Source organism: Bombina bombina, chromosome 10, assembly GCF_027579735.1.
Source record: "Bombina bombina isolate aBomBom1 chromosome 10, aBomBom1.pri, whole genome shotgun sequence".
In the NCBI taxonomy this organism is placed as follows: Eukaryota; Metazoa; Chordata; class Amphibia; order Anura; family Bombinatoridae; genus Bombina; species Bombina bombina.
In genome coordinates, this window is record NC_069508.1 from 24,312,319 (window position 1) to 24,336,219 (window position 23,901).

The following is a 23,901-nucleotide window of genomic DNA, read 5'->3' on the forward strand; positions in this document are numbered from 1 at the left end:
TGATCATGTTTTCTATGGGGTATAAAATACAGAACGTTTTATGTTTTTTTACCCATGATTAATCTCAGTTTTATGCATTAATGCAACAAATCCTGCTTCCTTATAGCTTGTATGTGTGCACTGTGGTTACGTGTGCGTGATTAAAGGGACAGTATACTCCAGAATTATTATTGTTTAAAAAGATAGATAATCCCTTTATATACCATTCCCCAGTTTTGCATAACCATCACGGTTATATTAATATACTTTTTACCTGTGTGATTACCTTGTATCTAAGCCTCTGCAGACTGCTCCTTATCTCAGTTATATTAATATACTTTATACCTCTGTGATTACCCTGTATCTAAGCCTCTGCAGACTGCCCCTTATCTCAGTTATATTAATATACTTTTTACCTCTGTGATTACCTTGTATCTAAGCCACTGCAGACTGCCCCTTATCACGGTTATATTAATATACTTTTTACCTGTGTGATTACCTTGTATCTAAGCCTCTGCAGACTGCTCCTTATCTCAGTTATATTAATATACTTTTTACCTGTGTGATTATCTTGTATCTAAGCCTCTGCAGACTGCTCCTTATCTCAGTTATATTAATATACTTTTTACCTCTGTGATTACCCTGTATCTAAGCCTCTGCAGACTGCTCCTTATCTCAGTTATATTAATATACTTTTTACCTCTGTGATTACCTTGTATCTAAGCCTCTGCAGACAACCCCCTTATTTCAGTTATTTTGACAGGCATGCATTTTAGCCAATCAGTGCTGACTCGTAAATAACTCCACGGGAGTGAGCACACTGTTTATCTATATTGCACACATGAACCGGCACTGTCTAACTGTGGACAACTGTCAAAATGCACTGAGATAAAAGGTGCCTTTAAGGGCTTAGAAATTAGCATATGAGCCTACCTAGGTTTAGCGTTCAACAAATAATACCATAAGAACAAATCTAATTTGAAAATAAAAGTCAATTGAAAAGTTATTTAAAATTGCATAGCCCTATCTGAATCTTGAAAGTTTAATGTTATGATTTAGATAGAGCTTGCAATTTTAAACAACTTTCCGATTTACTTCTGTTTTCAGTTTTGCTGTCTCCTTGATATCCTTTATATCCTTTAGCTCAGGAGTGTGCACGTGTCTTTATTTATCTGGCACCAGTGTTTGCAACAATGTTTATAAAAATGCTATTAGTTGCAAATGCTGCTGCCATAAAGTGTCTGTGGGATTGTATGACAGCAGTGTTTGCAACTATGTATAAAATGTATTACATGTAAAATGTAAATTGGAAACTTGTTTACAATGTTATGCTCTATACAATCTATTTAAATTTACTTTTGATTTTACCGTCCCTTTAATATTTATCGTGCAAGCGTATGGTGTGAGGAACAGTACTCCTGTTGGATAGAGCAGATGTATAATTTCCCTCGGGTGACAGATATCTCTGAGAGACTTTGCTAAAATGATTTGTTGAATAACAAAATGTGCAAAGCCGATCAAGTGCAAACAATCTGTTCAGGTTGTATTAGAATTTTTAATGTGAATCGGAAGCATTTTAAATGGATTGAATGCACAATAGCAATGATTACAAGTAAATATATTTAAAAAAAACATCAGATTGTGTAAAGCGCAAAACGTACCCGACAACTTGCAATACGAGCGCAAACAGCGCATTGTTACTGCTTTGCACTACCTATTGAAAGTATAGGATGCGCTATATATGTGCTGGGACCAATAAAATGTTAAAGCAAAGAACAGAAAGGCCCAGCACTCACTTCAAATAACCAGGTGCACGCTACAGGGATCCTGTACATATCCCCAATAGAATAAAAAAATAGCAGCATCAATTGGTATAATTCAATATCCTTTAATATGGTGCTGCTATTTTTTGTACATTGACCAATAAAATGTTTAACAGCTTGTAATAACCAATAAAGTGCTATTGATTGAGCAAGATCACATGTTAACAACTGCAATCTACATTTAATCTAGACCTTTGTGGTAGAACATCATTTAAAAAAGAGGGTTTATAGGTACTGGCAGACAGCTGCCAGTACCTAAAATGACGACAATAGTTAGAGGGGGAGGGTTAGAGAGTTGTTTGATGGGGGATCAGGGAGGTTGAAGGATTATGGGGATCCTACACTGCAGAAAATTAGAGGGATAGGGATAGAGGGATGGGGATAGAAATAGAGGGATAGATGAATACAGGGATAGGGATAGAGGGATAGATATATTTCTTTCCTTTAACATTTTGCCCGTGTACGCTGGCTTTAACACTAGTATTAAATATTGTAGTATTCTGCTATTCTAATGTAAAGAACAGTATATTCAGATACCACAAACAAATACACAAAAATCCGGCATCTACACCAAGCCTGCATGTCAATGGGACAGTCTTCCAGTGCAATAATACTACTAGCGAAGGAGAAAAAACGTGTGTATTTGTAAAGTATATAAATGTGATTCTAAATGCTTGTTATCCAACAAGACAATGCAATAGCACATGGAGGCCAATTTAACAAAGTCTTGCGGACCTGATCCGACAGTGCGGATCAGGTCCGCAAGACCTCGCTGAATGCGGAGAGCAATATGCTCTCCGTATTAAGCATTGCGCCAGCAGCTCTTGTGAGCTGCTGGTGCAACGCCACCCCCTGAAAATTTGCGGCCAATCAGCTGCCAGTAGGGGGGTGTCAATCAACCCCATCGTACTCGATCGGGTTGAATTGTGGCGATTCCTGTCCGTCTGCTCAGAGCAGGCAGACAGGGTTATGGAGCAGCAGTCTTTAGACCGCTGCTTCATAACTTGCATTTCTGAAGACTCGTCAGAAACACGGGCCCTCAAGCTCCATTCGGAGCTTGATTAATGGGCCTTATAGTCTGAACTTCAAATGAGTAGTAGGTTTTTTTCTGACAATTTTAAAAGTTGTCTATTTTCACTCCCCCTGTGCCATGTGACAGCCATCAGACAATCACAAATGCATTTATGTACCATGTGACAGCCATCAGACAATCACAAATGCATGTATGTACCATGTGACAGCCATCAGCCAATCACAAATGCATTTATGTACCATGTGACAGCCATCAGCCAATCACAAATGCATATAGGTTTATTCTGTGAATTCTTGCACATGCTCAGTAGGAGCTGGTGACCCAAAAAGTGTAAATATAAAAGACTGTGCACATTTTGTTATTGGAAGTAAATTGGAAAAATGTTTAAAATTGCTGCTCTATCTGAATAATGAAAGGTTAATTTTGACTTGAGTGTCCCTTTATTTACTTTAAATGACTGCCCTTTGCTCTTTGTCTTGCTAAGCTGCCATTAGTGAGAGTACATAAGGTCTGTTTAATTCAGTATTGTTACTGTGCAGTTTGTCTCTGTTATATGTTTTTTGTGAATATTTCTTTCTCTCCAAATACGCAAGATATTTAAATGTTACTTTTTAAGCCAATCTTTATAAGATGAATATATTTTACATCACAGGTGCTCTCTCCAGATCTGCTGCTAAACTACCCTCCCCCTTATTAACCCCTTAATGACCACAGCACTTTTCCATTTTCTGTCCGTTTGGGACCAAGGCTATTTTTACCTTTTTGAGGTGTTTGTGTTTAGCTGTAATTTTCCTCTTACTCATTTACTGTACCCACACATATTATATACCGTTTTTCTCGCCACTAAATGGACTTTCTAAAGATACCATTATTTTCATCATATCTTATAATTTACTATAAAAAAAATATAAAATATGAGGAAAAATTGAAAAAACACACTTTTTCTAACTTTGACCCCCAAAATCTGTTACATATCTACAACCACCAAAAAACACCCATGCTAAATAGTTTCAAAATTTTGTCCTGAGTTTAGAAATACCCAATGTTTACATGTTCTTTGCTTTTTGTGCAAGTTATAGGGCCATAAATACAAGTAGCACTTTGCTATTTCCAAACCACTTTTTTCCAAAATTAGCGCTAGTTACATTAGAACACTAATATCTTTCAGGAATCCCTGAATATCCCTTGACATGTATATATTTTTTTTTAGTAGACATCCCAAAGTATTGATCTAGGACAATTTTGGTATATTTCATACCACCATTTCACCGCCAAATGCGATCAAATACAAAAAATCGTTCACTTTTTCACAAATTTTTTCACAAACTTTTGGTTTCTCACTGAAATTATTTACAAACAACTTGTGCAATTATGGCATAAATGGTTGTAAATTCTTCTCTGGGATCCCCTTTGTTCAGAAATAGCAGACATATATGGCTTTGGCGTTGCTTTTTGGTAATTAGAAGGCCGCTAAAATGCCACTGCGCACCACAAGTGTATTATGCCCAGCAGTTAAGGGGTTAATTAGGGAGCTTTTAGGGAGCTTGTAGGGTTAATTTTAGCTTTAGTGTAGTATAGTAGACAACCCCAAGTATTGATCTAGGCACATTTTGGTATATTTCATGCCACCATTTCACCGCCAAATGCGATCAAATTGAAAAAAAAGTTAAATTTTTCACAATTTTAGGTTTCTCACTGAAATAATTTACAAACAGCTTGTGCAATTATGGCACAAATGGTTGTAAATACTTGTCTGGGATCCCCTTTGTTCAGAAATAGCAGACATATATGACTTTGGCGTTGCTTTCTGGTAATTAGAAGGCCGCTAAATCCTGCTGCGCCTCACACGTGTATTATGGCTAGCAGTGAAGGGGTTAATTAGGGAGTTTGTAGGGAGCTTGCAGGGTTAATTTTAGCTTTAGTGTAGAGATCAGCCTCCCACCTGACACATCCCACCCCCTGATCCCTCCCAAACAGCTCCCTTCCCTCCCCCACCCCACAATTGTCCCCGCCATCTTAAGTACTGGCAGAAAGTCTGCCAGTACTAAAATAAAGGGTTTTTTAAAAAAAATAAAAAATTTTTTTAGCATATTTACATATGCTAGGGTGTAGGATCCCCCCCCTTAGCCCCCAACCTCCCTGATCCCCCCCAAAACCGCTCTCTAACCCTCCCCTCTGCCTCATTGGGGGCCATCTTGGGTACTGGCAGCTGTCTGCCAGTACCCAGTTTGCAAAAAAAAGTGCTTTTTTTTTATTTTTTTTTGGCTTTTTTTCTGTAGTGTAGCTTCCCCCCCCCCACACAGACAATCCCCCACCACCTTGCTGATCTTTTTTTTTTTAAATGTATTATTATTATTTAGAAATTTGTACATTTTTTATTAATTCATTTTCTGTAGTGTAGCGGTTCCCACCCGCTCCCTCCCCGTGCACGCGCCCCCCCCCGCCCTCCCGTGCACCGCGCGCGCGTCCGTGCGCGCCCCCCGCTCGTCCCCGCCCACGATCCCGCCCCCCCTGCACATAACCAGGGCCATCGATGGCCGCCACCCGCCTCCCGGTCCGGCTCCCACCCAACAAAGCAGGGAGCCACCGATCTCCGGTGCAGAGAGGGCCACAGAGTGGCTCTCTCTGCACCGGATGGCTACCAAAGGTTATTGCAGGATGCCTCCATATCGAGGCATCACTGCAATAACCGGAAAGCAGCTGGAAGCGAGCAGGATCGCTTCCAGCTGCTTTCCACACCGAGGACGTGCAGGGTACGTTCTCAGGCATTAACTGCCTTTTTTTTGAGGACGTACCCTGCACGTCCTCGGTCGTTAAGGGGTTAATCTGTACAGCACTTGGGTGGTTCAATGGGCCAACCTAAGTATTCGTTAATGGCTTTTGGCACCAACCTCACTTTACTTTCAAAATGATCTATTTTCAAGATGTAAAAACATAATCCGTTTGATTTTAACAAACTGTATTCATTGTATGAAAGGTGAAGTTTCCTTCTAACCCATATCCAGAATAACCATCATTGACTTTACACGTGACAGTGGTTTCTGCACCGAAAAATTCCAAGGAATACTTTTAATCTCAAAACATTTTGGTGACTTTAGTATAAATGATAGTAGGATGCGATGGTCGTTGATATCTGACTAACGTGTTTGTCTTGTGTTTGACAGCTCATCAACTGACCTGAGATTCAGCATGGCTCTCTGCGATCAGGAAAAGTTTTTCCGACAAAAGCGTAAACCGTTTGTAGCCGAAGGAATAAAGAAACTTTTGGGGCCTGAAAAAATCAAAGATTTATGTCCATCGAGAGATGTAGGTCGTAGTTTAAAACTCATAAAGAAAATTATGGTGTTGTGAAATCTGATTATATGTACCTTAGAATGGCTAGTGCTTTAGCTTTTGAATATCATTTTTATTTGGGGTGTTTTCAGAAACAACTCTTCGCCCATTTGTTCTGCACAATATAGAAATGCCCATTTTAATCTATTGCATTCCCATTTCATGCTACTTTACACTAAAGTCTAAAATGTCCTTTTCATTTACAGCCTGCCCAATTACTGTTGTTTTACTATACAATCTGCCACCTTGACTACAGCCTGGCATGTGCCTTTACACTACAGCCTGGCATGTGCCTTTACACTACAGCCTGGCATATATACGTTTACTCTACAGCCTGGCATCTGTCTTTACACTACAGCCTGGCATCTGTCTTTACACTACAGCCTGGCATATATACGTTTACACTACAGCCTGGCATCTGTCTTTACACTACAGCCTGGCATGTGCCTTTACACTACAGCCTGGCATATATACGTTTACTCTACAGCCTGGCATCTGTCTTTACACTACAGCCTAGCATCTGCCTTTACACTACAGCCTAACATGTGTCTTTACACCACAGCCTGGCATCTGTCTTTACACTACAGCCTGGCATGTGTCTTTACACTACAGCCTGGCATCTGTCTTTACACCACAGCCTGGCATCTGTCTTTACACTACAGCCTGGCATCTGTCTTTACACTACAGCCTGGCATCTGTCTTTACACCACAGCCTGGCATCTGTCTTTACACTACAGCCTGGCATCTGTCTTTACACTACAGCCTGGCATCTGTCTTTACACTACAGCCTGGCATCTGTCTTTACACTACAGCCTGGCATGTGCCTTTACACTACAGCCTGGCATCTGTCTTTACACCACAGCCTGGCATGTGCCTTTACACTACAGACTGGCATCTGTCTTTACACTACAGCCTGGCATCTGTCTTTACACTACAGCCTGGCATGTGACTTTACACTACAGCCTGGCATATGTCTTTACACCACAGCCTGGCATGTGTCTTTACACTACAGCCTGGCATCTGTCTTTACACTACAGACTGGCATATATACGTTTACACTACAGCCTGGCATCTGTCTTTACACTACAGCCTGGCATCTGCCTTTACACTACAGCCTGGCATCTGTCTTTACACTACAGCCTGGCATCTGTCTTTACACTACAGCCTGGCATATATACGTTTACACTACAGCCTGGCATCTGTCTTTACACCACAGCCTGGCATGTGTCTTTACACTACAGACTGGCATATATACGTTTACTCTACAGCCTGGCATCTGTCTTTACACCACAGCCTGGCATCTGTCTTTACACTACAGCCTGGCATCTGTCTTTACACTACAGCTTGGCATGTGCCTTTACACTACAGCCTGGCATCTGTCTTTACACTACAGCCTGGCATCTGTCTTTACACTACAGCCTGGCATCTGTCTTTACACTACAGCCTGGCATCTGTCTTTACACTACAGCCTGGCATCTGTCTTTACACCACAGCCTGGCATCTGTCTTTACACTACAGCCTGGCATCTGTCTTTACACTACAGCCTGGCATCTGTCTTTACACTACAGCCTGGCATATATATGTTTACTCTACAGCCTGGCATGTGCCTTTACACTATAACCGGTCATGTGACTTTACACTACAGACTGGCATCTGTCTTTACACTACAGCCTGGCAAATATATGTTTACTCTACAGCCTGGCATCTGTCTTTACACCACAGTCTGGCATCTGTCTGTACACTACAGCCTGGCATCTGTCTGTACACTACAGCCTGGCATCTGTCTGTACACTACAGCCTGGCATCTGTCTGTACACCACAGCCTGGCATCTGTCTTTACACTACAGCCTGGCATCTGTCTTTACACTACAGCCTGGCATCTGTCTTTACACCACAGCCTGGCATCTGTCTGTACACCACAGCCTGGCATCTGTCTTTACACTACAACCTGGCATATATATGTTTACTCTACAGCCTGGCATCTGTCTTTACACCACAGCCTGGCATCTGTCTGTACACTACAGCCTGGCATCTGTCTGTACACTACAGCCTGGCATCTGTCTTTACACCACAGCCTGGCATCTGTCTGTACACCACAGCCTGGCATCTGTCTTTACACTACAGCCTGGCATCTGTCTTAACACCACAGCCTGGCATCTGTCTTTACACTACAGCCTGGCATATATACGTTTACTCTACAGCCTGGCATATATATGTTTACTCTACAGCCTGGCATCTGTCTTTACACTACAGCCTGGCATCTGCCTTTACACCACAGCCTGGCATCTGTCTTTACACTACAGCCTGGCATGTGACTTTACACTACAGCCTGGCATATATACGTTTACACTACAACCTGTCATGTGACTTTACACTACAGCCTGGCATATATACATTTACACTACAACCTGTCATGTGACTTTACACTACAGCCTGGCATCTGTCTTTACACTACAGCCTGGCATGTGACTTTACACTACAGCCTGGCATGTACCTTTACGCTATAACCTGTCTTGTGACTTTACACTACAGCCTGGCATATATATGTTTACACTACAGCCTGGCATATATATGTTTACACTACAGCCTGGCATATATAAATTTACACTACAGCCTGGCATATATATGTTTACACTACAGCCTGGCATATATAAATTTACACTACAGCCTGGCATATATATGTTTACACTACAGCCTGGCATATATAAATTTACACTACAGCCTGGCATATATATGTTTACACTACAGCCTGGCATATATATACATTTACACTACTGCCTGGCATATATAAATTTACACTACAGTCTGGCATATATATACATTTACACTACAGCCTGGCATATATATGTTTACATTTCAGGGTGCCCATGTCCTAATACTATAACCTGGAATGTAATTTTACATTGTGCCCGGCCTTGCCCTTTTACAATGATCAGAATGCTTAAGTTACTGAATTCATTATAAATCTTATAAACAATATTCTTCTTTGGCTGTAGGTACCTGTCATTGCCGTCCTTGGATCGGGAGGGGGATTCCGAGCTATGGTCGGTTTCTCTGGCGTCATGAAGGCTTTATTTGAATCAGGAGTTTTAGACTGTGTCACATACGTCGCTGGCTTGTCTGGTTCTACATGGTAAAAAGCCCAGTGCATGTACAGATAGTAATGTATTAAAGAGGTTATTAGAGTTATTTTTATATGGATAGTTGCATAGTACAAATCACTACATTGCAAAATATATTAGCTTTGTTTTACAGTTAATGGACACAGTCTTTGCTTCTTGAATAATTTTTATCTAAACTCTTTTGATGTGGTCAGTTAGGGACACATGCAAATGAGCTTCTGGACTGATCAAGTAATCACTGTGTTGCATGTTGCATTGTCAACGTTCTTACAGGGACACAAAACCCCAAATTTTAATAAACTTTCTATTTTACTTCTATTATCTAATTTTCTTTTCTCTTGGTATCTTTTGTTGAAGGTGCATGCATGTGCCTGGTGAACTAAATGGCAGTTTTGCAAGAATGTTATCCATTTTCAAGAGCACTAAGGGGTCACCGTATTTAACAAGCAGCGGTCATTAGACCGCTGCTTCCCTACCCTTTCGTCACATCTTAGGTGGCATTTTTTAATCTCCCCGGTCTCGTCTGACCTGGGAGATTGACAGCTCCTGCCCGTGCGTGATTGGCTGTGCATGAGCAGGGGGTGGCGTTGCACACAAGCACAACATAGTGCTTGTGTGCAATGCTGAATTCTGGCAGCGGAATTCAGCCCACCAGAGGTGAGCTGCGGCGGACAGGGACGTGTATGTGCTCCCCTGCCCGCCTCAGCTTGATAAATCAACCCCTAAATATCAGCACTATTTACTGCCATGTAGTACTCTAGACACTTACCTAGGTATCTCTTCAACAAAGAATAACATGGGAACAAAGCAAACTAAAACAAAAAAAAGTAATTGTATGTTCTGTCTGAATCACAAAATAATTTGTGGGGGTTTCATATCCCTTCAGTTTTGCAGCATACACTGTTGCCTATCTTGACTATTGGAAAAACACAATGTTCCATTTAAAGGTTTTGCCACACCTCTTGTTATGAGCAAGGTCTATATCAGTGTTGGCTCATGAGATAGTTTATCAGGAATCCCTGCAGGGAGCACTAGGATAAGTGGAATTGATGTATTAAGTATATTGATTTATTTCACCATTTAGACAGTTTTACACAAGAGTCATTGCGCTGTCCTCTGTTACAGACACCCCATCACATAGCCAGAAGTCATTTTCCCACAGCTACAGTTTTCACAAACTAATTATAGAATGTAGGCTACTTATCCCCTCCTACTAGTAACTTCTAATGACTGAGAAAAGCAAACAGAGATAAATGCTTTTCTAAAGCACAGTTGGTGGCAGAGAGAGAACGTTTTGATGAATGTCGTTTATAGAAGTTTATGATAACGTGACATTTATGACTAGCACACAGTGACAAACTGTCTTGCTAATTATTCAGATAACAAATAGAACAATGCATGCTGGGTATTTGGGTGTGTTCATCTGGCACACAGAAAGTGTATGCAGTGATGCGATCATTAGACAAAAAAGGATTGCTAATTAGTGTTCTCTAATGGGCAGGTCTCGATCAGATATATAACCTGTCTGAGCAGAAAATTGTAGGTTTCTGAAGTGAGAAAAATGTGTTAATGATGCAGGAAAATCTTTATTGTGTCATAGCAGTCAATTTACATTAATAAAGAAGCACTTTTTAAGGATTAAACAGATTTGACAGATTAATTTGAATGTAAATGCAGTTAAACAGATGATTGTAAAGTGACTGCTAATTTTTCTTCATTTTAAATACTAAAATGTTTAAACACTAGTGTACTGTAAAAATGTTTTTTTTTCCCTTAATGTGTTTCCAATGACTTTCTATACAAGCTGCATAAATTGTATGAGAATTTGCTTCTTTTGGGTTTATTTTTGCATATGAAAACAAATTGTTCTTTGAAACAACCACTCATTAGAACAGGTTGAGCTTGCAGGAAAATCAGATATCCTTATTTTTTCACTTTCTGTACACACACCTGCTTCTTTATATTATATCTGTCTGCATACCAAAGCCCAATACTTAAAGAGAACAATTTAATTGTATTACTTCTAACCCCTATCCGCCAACATTGAGACATTTATTTGTGAAGTATTTAAAGGGACATGATACCTAAATCTTGAAGCACATAAAAGTGATGCAGCATAGCTGTAAAAAGCTGACTTTAAAATAAGAGATGTCCAAGTGATATTTTCATGTAGTCTTTTTACAGCTATGCTGCATCACTTTCACGTGCTTAAGCATATAGGCATGATGTCCCTTTAAAAGGATATAGCAGTGTAAAAAGCAAACTTGCTAATGTGATAGAGCAGTGATTTTTAACCTTTTTTTTGCCGTGGCACACTTTTTTACATTAAAAAATCCTGTGGCACACCACCATCCCAAAATTTTTAAAAAATCACACATTGTAGCCTAATACAGCTTATATATATACACATACATACAAACACACACACACTGTATGTATTGTGCTGTTATGCCATGCCTCCTACAAACTACCCCTGCACTGGGAGTAAAAAACAAGCAAAGTTTAAAAAATATGTCACACTGTTGTCAGTCTGCCGTGGCACACCTGAGGATCTCTCACGGCACACTAGTGTGCCACGGCACACTGGTTGAAAAACACTGTGTTAGAGCATGTAAAATATTTTATAAATAATAATAATAATTGCTCCTAGTATATAACTAATGTGTTTGACACACTACTAGGAGACAGCTGAGCATATCTGGTGAGCCAATAACAAGAGGCATATATATATTTTGGCCTAGGGCAGCAGGAGATAAAGTCATGGTTGGGGTCTCAAGCAGGAAACCACTGTGATTTATGAGTTGCAGCTCCTGATTGGCTGATCTGTGGTTTCCTGCTCAGCAGATGCAGTTCTTGGGACACACAAGCAGGTGTCTACGTGTGTTTTTAACCCCTTTGTGGGAGTTAAACACATAGTAAGATAGGTTCATTAGTTCAATCACAATATTCTCTAATGAATTCGTTTTGACATTTCTTTGCCTTACATTGTGCCTTTGAAGGGACAGTAAACACTGTGAGCTTGTAATATAAAATATGTCCCTCTCTTTCTCTACTTTTATTATCTGGAACTGTGGTTTTCCCAAACCTGTAAACTGAAGGAGCACATGGCAGCTTCACAAGCCTAACCGTGTCACACATATTGTCTTTTCTGCTGACGCCAAACAATGGAGATTTTGCTAGCACAATGACAGTGGCAAACCCTGTTTGCTCCAGACGCACATCCTGATTGGCTTCTACAAGTTAGGAAAGTGATAGTGAAGTTTGACTATTAAAAAACCATTGCAGCAAATTAGGTGTTAATTTGTTCTAATTATGTTCAGACTCAGTTGATATGTAAGACTGCAGAAAAAAAATTAAATTACAAGGTGTTTACTGTCCCTTTAAATATGTATTGGTGTGTCAGTGAAAATATTTTACACAACCTCATTGCCTTGATTTTCTGCACAGGACAATGTTGTTGGTGCATCTGGTTATTTCCAACACAGACAGCACACGTCCTTTTCTATTCAATAAAAACCTATTTGTATAAATCGAAAACACTCACAAAGTGTACATAGGGGCGCTATCACCTCAGTAGAAAACATAGAAGGATCAAAAGGGGTCAGAATCAGTGTGTATATATGAATATATCAGAAACAATATATACAGTGTAATAACAAGATATAGAACCAAATTACACAGACAGCCATGTAATGATACAACAGTAATAGTATTGTACTACACGGTATGTGGGGCTAATACCATACATATATGAATACAAATACACTTTGGTATGGATTAGCACAGTAAGGCAGCTCTCCTCAGGGTAAAGGGCATCAACTTCAGAGTAGTTCTAGAAATAATAGAAAAGGTGCCACATAGCGTAATCCTGCAAGGTATATCAGTTAACAAATGCTGGATAATATCCACTCACATTTAGTATAGCACTGTAACGTAGTGCAAACTGGGCAGCCCGGATCCTCAGAGTTGTCCGGTAAAACTCTCCTCTGGATACAGGAATACACAGGATTTAAAAGTGCCTCTTCACTCGCAGTAGGTGGGGGTGTGGAACAACCTCCTTTCTGTGATGAACTCCTGATTTTGGGGATGTCCTCACAAACGGCAGGGTATTTAGTAAAGAACCTTAGATAGGGCTTTGCTATGTCTTCAGATAAAAACAGCATCCATATATGTAAAAACTAGTGTCATTGTATCTTATGGACATGAGTTTAATATAATAGATGGTTTAGTATGTTAGGGATCACAGGAGATATATTATACTATTTCAGATTTATCCATTAGGTCATTGTGTACGTGGGGCTGGTATTAATATACACAGGTGTCTTTTAATGATGCGAATGGGCACAAGAGTAGTAAAAAGGTATTGGGAAATTTTTTTTACTATGGTTTTGCCAAAAACCGATATCTGTCCAGACCTGACTTATGTAGAAGAAAAGAGAGGATCTTGGTTAACTATCCAAATACACATTGGCACTTTTGCCAACAAATAATTTGGAGTGTACAATTCTTTGTTTCTGCTTGTGCTTCAACATATTCAACCACTTCTCCGCCTCTACAGATACAATACCTTTTATATGTGATGTTTTCTTATCAGGGTTGAAGGGCAAACTGTTCTTGTTTATTAAAAAAAAAAAACACCTCCCAAAAAATGAGACATGAGAGCACTTGTTTTCCTAATTATAAACTCAGAATATCTTTGTTTATCTGCAGACTTTTGTTTTCAAGCAGAATGGAAATGAATGTATAATTACTGTAGCCTCATGTTCAGACTAGATTTGAGTGTAATTTTACTTTTTATTTGATTGTGAAAACTTATTGTTGGAAGTCATAAACTATATAAAAGAACAGTCTACTACAAAATTGTTAATGTTTAAAAAGATAGATAATCCTTTTATTACCCATTCCCCAGTTTTGCATAACCAACACTGTTTATTTTATTATACTTTTTACGTCTGTAATTACCTTGTATCTAAGCCTCTGCAGACTGCCCCCTTATCTCAGTTCTATTTACAGACTTTCATTTTAGCCAATCTGTGCTGACTCATAAATAACTCAATGGGAGTGAGCACAATGTTATATATAGGGCACACATAAACTAGCAGTGTCTCGCTGTGAAAAGCCATAAAAATGCCCTGCAGGAGCTTAGAAACAGGCAGAAATTTAGTATATTAAGTATATTATTATAACAATGTTGGTTGTGCAAAGCTGGGGAATGGTAAGTAAAGGCATTATCTATCTTTTATTCAAGTGTCATCATATATTTGGACCCAGTGGGAATAGTGTTTTGGACCAGCCTTCTCTCCATTCTTATACATTGGTTACCAGGGCAACTGCATCACTATCTCTTTAACACAAATAACATGTGTTCCGGGGACCATACTACCTGTATCTGCAAAACATGAGTGATTAAAAACTGCTGATTCTGTTTTTCTGTGCATCTTTCTACACAGGTATATGTCTAGTCTCTATTCTCATCCAGAATTCCCAAAGAAAGGCCCTAAAGAGATAAATAAGGAATTAAAACATAGCGTTAGCTATAACCCTCTTCTGCTACTCACACCTCAAAGAGTCAAACGTTACATTGAAGCTTTATGGAAAAAGAAAAGCTCTGGACAGCCGGTCACATTCACAGATATTTTTGCTATGCTCATTGGAGAGACCCTTATTGGGGATGTGAGTATATTTTTATATATTAATAGTACAGTGGTTTAAATAACTCAGAATATTACATTCCAGTGAAATGATTTATGACATGCCTGTTCTCTGCTAATGTGTAAAGCGCAGTTCTTTAACGTGTTATGGAGGACTAAAAAAGGGACAATGAGCTTTAATTTAAGAAATGAGACTCGTATAAATAACAATATTTCTATAGATAGAGATAATTTCTATTTCTTGATAGTTATTTTTAGCTACTTTAGTTAAATTAAAATGTTAAAGGGGTTTGGAAGTCAAAAGTCAACTTTCATGATTCTGAAAGAGTGTACAAATTTATGAGTGTAGCATTTAAAATAAATCCAGTTTACTTCTATTATCAAAGGTGCGAAACGCGTTGTGCCAGTAGCAATTAGCAAATAATAAAATAAAATACTGCTTTATACTGAGGAAACCTATAAACAACTGACACTATACAGCATGTCTGATATGAGAATTCCGTCTACTCAGGAAAAGGGACATAAAAACAGCACAAAACCTCAGACTTTCATGATTCAAATAGAATGTACAATAATAATAAAAAAACGCTCAAGGTACTTCTTTCATCAGATGTACTTTTTTCTGTTGGTATTGTTTGATGAAACTTAGCCCCTTTCTATGAGAGCATACTTAGGTAGGCTTAGAATGTGCAAAAAAAAAAAAAAAGAAATAGGATGATATGCTAAAGAAAACCAAAATCTTTATCTTATATTGTTAAACATTATGTTTGTAACCCATATTCATTTTTACAGAGGATGCACAGTAAACTTAGTGACATGCAGGAAAAAATATGCAATGGACAATGTCCCATGCCATTATTCACATGTTTACACGTCAAGCCAGATGTCTCAGAACTGATGTTTGCAGGTATGTTGTCCTTTTTTTACATTTGTTTATAAATAATTCTAAATGTAATCAAACTCACGTAATCCACAACCTGCTAAATCATACAACGTTATGTGATACTGTGAAAATGTGATTTGTGTGCAGGTCATTTTATGAGATTTTTCAGTTTGAATCTTTTATTAAATTGTGAAAATCCTATTGGCTGTTTAAATCAGCCAATATGATGAGAGCTACTGAAACTCTATTGGCTGTTCAAATCAGCCAATAGAATTTCAATAGCTCTCATCCTATTGGCTGATTTGAACAGCCAATAAGATTTTAGAAGCTCGCCTCCTATTTGCTGATTTGAATTTAACACTCAAATCAGACAATAGGAATGCAAGGGACGCCATATTGAATCGCGTTCCTTGCATTGAAGCTTCAGTTTATGGCGGGAACCGTAAGAAGAGGAGCTCCGCGTTGGATGTCTTCAGGATGGACCAGCTCTGCGCCGACAGGATGAAGATAGAAGAGGCCGCATGGATGATGACTTCGCCGGCTGGATGGATCCTTCAAGCGGGACTTCAAGAACTGGAAGTGAATCATCAGGGGATAGTGTTAGGTTTATTTAAGGGTTTTTGGGGTGGGTTTTATTTTTAGATTAGGGTCTGGGCAAAGTAAAAGAGCTAAATGCCCTTTTAAGGGCAATGCCCATACAAATGCCCTTTTCAGGGCAATGGGTAGCTTAGGTTTTTTTAGTGTTAGGGTTTTTATTTGGGGGGGGGGGGTTGGTTGGGTAGTGGGTTTTACTGTTGGGGGGTGTTTGGTGTGTTTTTTTTTTTTACAGGTAAAAGAGCTGATATCTTTGGGGCAATGCCCCACAAAAGGCACTTTTAAGGGCCATTGGTAGTTTGTTGTAGGCTATGTTTTTTTTATTTTGGGGGGCTTTTTTATTTTGATAGGGCTATTAGATTAGGTGTAAAAAAATGTTTTTGATAATTTGGTTGTTTTTTTTGTAACTTAGTGGGGGTTTTTTGTAATTTAATACTTCTAATAATGTTTAATTGTATATTTAAATAATTTTAGTAGGGTTAGGTTTTTTAATGTAATTTAGTTTATTTAATTGGTAGTTTAATTTATTTGTAGTATAATAGTTAGGGTAGGTTAATTAATAGTTTAAAATTAGTTTATTTTCATTCTACAGCTAAGTTTTAATTTATTTGAAGATAGGGAAGTTGTAATTTTAATTTAAAGGTAAGGGATTGTTAGGTTTAGGGGTTAATAGCTTCATTTAGTTTTTGGCGATGTGGAGGGCTCACGGTTTAGGGGTTAATAGGTTTACTTAGTGGTTGTGATGTGGGAGGCCTGATGTTTAGGGGTTAATAAGTTTATTTAGTGGCGACAGTGTCAGGGAGTGGCAGAATAGGGGTTAATACATTTTATTTGGGTTGGATCGATATTAGGGTTGTTTAGACTCGGGGTTTATGTTAGGGTGTTAGGTGTAAACGTAACTTGTTTTCTACCATAGACATAAATGGGGTATATTTCATTGTATTGCAGCATCGAACATAAGCTTTCGGTGCTTTCAGACTCCCATTGATGTCTATGGCATCTGCGGCCTCAAGGGTGGCAAATTGAAAACCAGGTATAATGCGTCGGAATAGCCGCAAGCGTACCTGTTAACTATTAGATAAATGGGGAAAAGTGTCAAATAGATCCGAATGTGTATTCGTAACATCTGTAATGACGTAAGCATCGATCTGCGTTGGATTGAGATCGTGAGATAGTGTTACGTCACAAATTTCAACATTTGCCGGTCTTGAGGCTTTGATAACTAGGTCGGATCAATCTCGCAACAATTACAATGCAGAATTCCAGCGAATTTTCGGTTGACACTTTGATAAATAGTCCCCAATATGTTCTCTGGTGGACAGTGGAGGTCTAAAAAAGGATCTCTGGTTAAAGCCCTAATGGCCTCCAACACAATGAAACTCTCATTAGATTCTTCCCTGGTTGTTCTCAGACACCACACCTTGGTTTAATTGTCTACAATCGTATATAAAAAGATACGTTTTATAACCTGCAATCTCACTACAGGTGACAGTTATACACCAGGTAATTCTGCATTCTGTGAACATTTATACAGCCTGTAGTCACACACAAAATAACCCTTAGACCTATAACACTGTCATGGGAAGTTATTGTCAGTAGAGAGTTGAGGGTTTAGCTAGAAATGCACCTAAGACCCTGGATTTAGCTTTGGAGGTTACCCACCAATGAGTCTTGATGTGTAGATGTCATGATGTAATACAGAGGTACCTTGAGTAGACTCGGTCTGGAGCCAGGCAAAAGGAAACTGCAGATACAGTAGATAGGAATATATCAGGCAGGTCATAAACAGGAGTGCACTTCTTTCTGAATCAAGCAATTCTTCAAGAATCCAAAGAGCACAAATAGTTTGTGTCAGGGTCATATACGAACAAATCAATAAATACATAGAGACCTTCAGCAGGAAAACGTTATGGTGACAGGCAGAAGCCAGGTGTGGAATGAATTATAAAGCGACAACAAAAGTGCACTCAAAGTTAGCAAACCAAACTCTACACATAACAGGAATGAAAGCCAAATACCTTCCATCTTCTTCACAGATACGCAGCAAATATGAGCAGATATTAAACAGTATATGTGACCTTTCCTGGCCTTACTGCAAGAAATGCGTTGTCTATCGCTTGCCCAATAATGCTTTGTAAGAAAACATAACAAAAATGTGTTTAACCGATGAGTATTCTATGCATTTTTATTCTGATATGTTCCCAAGAATACAATGAAACATGCCACAAGGGCAGAAAATTTGTAGGTGTGCTTTTCAACAAAGGATACCAAGAAAAGAAAGCACATTTGATAATTGAAGTAAATTAGAAAGTTGTTTAAAATGTTTTTTTGGGTATATGAATCATCAAAACTCCAAACAGCTTTAAGGGATTAAGATAAGAACCACTCAACAAGTTTTGGGATGATGCTCTCAATATCATCAGGGATGCATGTGTGTTATTGATGGGTGTACTGGGGGCAGGAAAGAGTATGCACTACATGAGTGTGTGACTGCAACACTTGGTTAATAGTCTTTATAAAAAAAGCTCCATAATTATCCACTCTCTTGTTAAGTCCATACATGTTATGTATGTTTTTTAACAGACAGACAGAGATTTCTAGTGATACCCTATATGGGAATATAAAATAACAATAAATAGGAATTTAATACTAAAAAACATTTTTTTCCCTTTTTTTTTTTTAATAATAATTTCTACACAACTAGTGCAGCTTAAGATACCTCAAAATAGATTTGTTATTTTGTCCTGACTTTAGGAATATCTCATATGTTTGGGTTTCCAAACAATTTATAGCAAATATAGGCAAAATACTACACGGATGGAAATATTAGTTAAACCCTTAATTTGCTATGCTTAAACTGTACGTTTAAAAGTGGGCACCCAATCCAAAATCTCTATACAAAAGTATATAGAAACTAGACACCCCAGGGTATTAACCTAGAGGCATTTTGACACTTAATGTAACTCTTTTATTGCCAAAGTAGCAAATAAAACTTAGGGATAAAAAAACACTTTATTAAATTTTATAAAAAAAATATACTTTATTAAATACATTTGAACTACTGTTCTAACATAGGTGCTGATAGGAAAAGAAGAGGAGGGGTCAGGACAAGCCATTGTTTACAAACAATAGCTCATTGTTTATGCCATGTGATCCCTGTGAATTGCTTCCACAGAGATCACATGACCATGCAAGCACTTTACTGGGCATCACCGGGATGCCCATCCAATGATAGCCCAGTGAGTCTGATACCAGCATCAATCTAGCATATCAGTATCTAGGTTTCATAAAAGTATACAATTGCTGTGATAGGCTGTCACTGTGATTGTAGTAGCAGTAATGCGTGACTGCTGCTGAATAGTTTCACATGCATTCATTCATCAAAAGCACGATAAACATGACTGCTTAGCGTCTCATGTAATAACAGGCATCTGATCATTGGGACACCCTACCCCTGAAATTGCTTGCCTGGTGTGGCCTCCATATTACTATTTCTGCACTGCTTCACAGCTGAGGCATTCAGAAATAACTTGTTTTCACCGCCATCTGCAAGACTTGTGCTATGGCAGCCTGGAAGTTGCTTCCGTTCAGGGTATGGTGGTTTGCCATAAAGGGACAGTGTACTGTAAAGAAGGTGAATATTACTCATATTATGTTACCAATGATCCCAAAATGATTCTCCTCAGGAATTTGTACAGGGAACGGGATTGTTAGATTATTGAATTTGCCTTGCAAAATATGTAACTATTGAGCCAGACTTAATTCAACCATAAGTTTTCTATATTTCTTAAAACATTCTGGGCTAGATTATGAATGGAGCACTAGTATTACAAGGGTGGCGCAATGCTTGCCAGGAAGCCTTGCGTTTGTGAGAGCGTGCTTCCATAGGCTTCAATGGGAGCCTCATTTTCATGCCAACAGACACGGCAAACCACCTAGCGCAGCGCATGGGGAAGCATTAACTAAATATATGTACATGGTTATAAGTATATATATTTTTAGAGTGAAAATACAGTCCCCCATTGGCCTCCATGTTAAAGGGACACTGAACCCAAATTTTTTCTTTTGTGATTCAGATAGTGCATGCAATTTTACGCAACTTTCTAATTTACTCCTATTATCAATTTTTCTTCGTTCACTTGCTATCTTTATTTGAAAAAAAAGCATCTAAGCGTCTTTTTTTGGTTCAGTACTCTGGACAGCACTTTTTTTTATTGGTGGATGAATTTATCCACCAATCAGCAAGAATAACCCAGGTTATTCACCAAAAATGGGCCGGCATCTAAACTTACATTCTTGCATTTCAAATAAAGATACCAAGAGAATGAAGAAAATTTCATAATAGGAGTAAATTAGAAAGTTGCTTTAAATTGCATGCTCTATCTGAATCACGAAAGAAAAAATTTGGGTTCAGTGTCCCTTTAAGCCGCTTTCAGTGCCATTTTTTTGTAACACCCCACATTCCCTCACTTTAACTCCTTTTAACAGCGTTGTGCAGTTTATTAAAAAACAAAAAAGCTATTTTTTAATGTTACTCTACTGTCCTCTTTATTTTGGGGGCAATTGGGGAAACTTTATTTCATTAACCAGAGATCTGACTTCTGGTTAATGATTTCTAGCGCAAACTTTGCGGGATCATCAACCATCCACTTGTAATGGCTGGTTATTTAACATGCGCAATAAATGGGTAAATTTGCCCCTTTATGGGGGGCATGTTAAGATAGCGCTCCACTAATTGATTAGTAGATAGTAGATTATGAACTATAACATTCCTCTCAGCATTTTCTGGAGAATATTTGGGATTGGGATGCAGTTGGCTCAATAAAGGCTTTGCTGGCATGGAGAGAAATCACGCAAAATCTTTGTGTTTTAGAACTTGTGTTGTAATATAGGAATCTCTGTTTCACGTAAAGAACACTCCATAGCAACATAAATATGTTTCAAGTTAAAATTTGTGTTTCTAAAAGTTTTTTAAGGGCCTCGCCGTACCGATGAGACTGTTTAGAATATCAGGCCCTCATCGAGATCCAGAGAAGGCGTAGTGGCAACCAACCAAATGACAAAGGGGAGGGCAGAGCTGGATAGAGTGTTGAGTGCAGCTTGGCAGAAAAAGGGCAGGGTGTGGGTGTGGCAAGATGATCCTAAGCAGAGAACCTGACATCCTGCAGTAGGGAAAATGGCAGGGCTTCCAAACTGTGAGATTCCAGCAAACTCTGGGATGGGTGGAAGATTTGTAATAAAATGTCTATGTGACAACATTATCACCTTCTCCAAGTCTGGCTCACTGTTTGAGTCATTAACTAGTTTTTAGTTTTAAACAAGTAAATATAATTACATGTTCAATAGGAAAACCATATTATTGTCACGTATGCACTCTTAAATACTCTTATTTTTCAAGTTTAGCTTCCTTCAAATTATGTTCTGCTTTTCACAGGGGAAGTGAAATAACTGAATTATCGTTTAGTATACAGGACTGAAAATAAAAAATAAGATGTATCTTCCCATAAAGGACTTTCTGGTTCATAAAAATATAAAACATCATCAATTGCCTAAAGGCGCCATATGACAGACGCAGTGACTTCCTCTGAATGGTCTGTCTGAACTTCCTAATATCTTGTGAACTTTCTGTTGTAATTTAATTCTTCTTAAACTGCGTCTGTTATTTGCAAACACTTCAGTATTATACACACTGTGATAATATGTGATCGTGAAACCTTGGTACTCTAGTAACAATTATATGTTTTGGTTATGAAACAACACTAGTTAAAGGGACATTAAGTAGCTCTAGTATATCACCACAGTTATTGTCAAAAAGGATTTGTGAACATCCACTATTATCAGACTTATTTTTCATCTGTCTTGGTAACAAACAAGCAACATACTTGTCATTTGTCTTGGTAACTAACAAGCAATTTATTTACGAACATTCTGGGATTTACTTGCATTGTATCTATTACCAAGCGCTACTTCTTTTAGCGCATTTTTATTGTCCATTTTCTATTTTTTATTTTTTTATATTTTTTATTTTCTCAAGCGATATTGTTTTATTTTATTTATTCATTGTTTGCTTATGTGATTATCATTTATTTCTCTTGTAAGGTGTATCCAGTCCACGGATCATCCATTACTTGTGGGATATTCTCCTTCCCAACAGGAAGTTGCAAGAGGATCACCCACAGCAGAGCTGCTATATAGCTCCTCCCCTAACTGCCATACCCAGTCATTCTCTTGCAACTCTCAACAAGCATGGAGGTAGTAAGAGAGAAGTGGTGAAATGTAGCTGTTATTTTGGTTCAATCAAGAGTTTATTATTTTTAAATGGTACCGGAGTTGTACTATTTTGTTCCAGGCAGAAAAATAGAAGAATCTGCCTGTGATTTCTATGATCTTAGCAGGTTGTAACTAAGATCCATTGCTGTTCTCACACATGACTGAAGAGAGAGATAACTTCAGCGGGGGAATGGCGTGCAGGTTATCCTGCTATGAGGTATGTGCAGTTAAGTTTTTTTCTAGAAGATGTGATGGCTAGAAAATGCTGCTGATACCAAATTTATGTAAGGCAAGCCTGAATACAGTGATTTAATAGCGACTGGTATCATGCTTACTTTCTGAGGTAATACTCTTTTATATTTACAATATAAAACGTTTGCTGGCATGTTTAAACGTTTGTATATATACTTTGGTGATAAAACTTTATTGGGGCCTAGTTTTTTTCCACATGGCTGGCTTAAATTTGCCTGGAAACAGTTTCCTGAGGCTTTCCACTGTGTTACTATGAGTGGGAGGGGCCTACTTTAGCGCTTTTTTGCGCAGTAACTTTTACAGACTGAGACATCCAGCTTCCTCCAGGAGTCCCCTGAATGCTATAGGACATCTCTAAAGGGCTCTTAGGCTTTCCAAAATCATTTGTTGGGGAAGGTAGGCCCACAGCAAGGCTGTGGCAGTTGGTGTGACTGTTAAAAAACGTCTATATCGTTTTTTTGATACGTTTTTTGAAATAAGGGGTTAATCATCCATTTGCAAGTGGGTGCAATGCTCTGTTAGCTTATTATACACACTGTAAAAATTTTGTTTGATTTACTGCCTTTTTTCACTGTTTTTCAAATTCTGACAAAAATTTTTTCTCTTAAAGGCACAGTACCGTTTCTTATATTTGCTTGTTAACTTGATTTAAAGTGTTCCAAGCTTGCTAGTCTCATTGCTAGTCTGTATAAACATGTCTGACATAGAGGAAACTCCTTGTTCATTATGTTTAAAAGCCATGGTGGAACCCCCTCTTAGAATGTGTACCAAATGTACTGATTTCACTTTAAGCAATAAAGATCCTATTCTGTCTTTAAAAAATTTATCACCAGAGGAATCTGACGAGGGAGAAGTTATGCCGACTAACTCTCCCCACGTGTCAGATCCTTTTGACTCCCGCTCAAGGGACTCACACTCAAATGGCGCCAAGTACATCTAGGGCGCCCATAGCGTTTACTTT

The 23,901-nt window shown here is 38.5% G+C and overlaps 1 protein-coding gene across 1 annotated transcript in view; it reads left to right on the top strand.

The window, feature by feature from the left end:
* PLA2G4A (phospholipase A2 group IVA) overlaps window positions 1-23,901 on the top strand; it is a 222,495-nt gene that overhangs the window by 91,606 nt on the left and 106,988 nt on the right. The window contains exons 7-10 of the mRNA XM_053693862.1: window positions 6,000-6,141; window positions 9,165-9,301; window positions 14,741-14,963; window positions 15,734-15,848. Coding sequence (XP_053549837.1) covers window positions 6,000-6,141; window positions 9,165-9,301; window positions 14,741-14,963; window positions 15,734-15,848 — 617 coding nt within the window. The remainder of the gene's footprint in view (window positions 1-5,999; window positions 6,142-9,164; window positions 9,302-14,740; window positions 14,964-15,733; window positions 15,849-23,901) is intronic.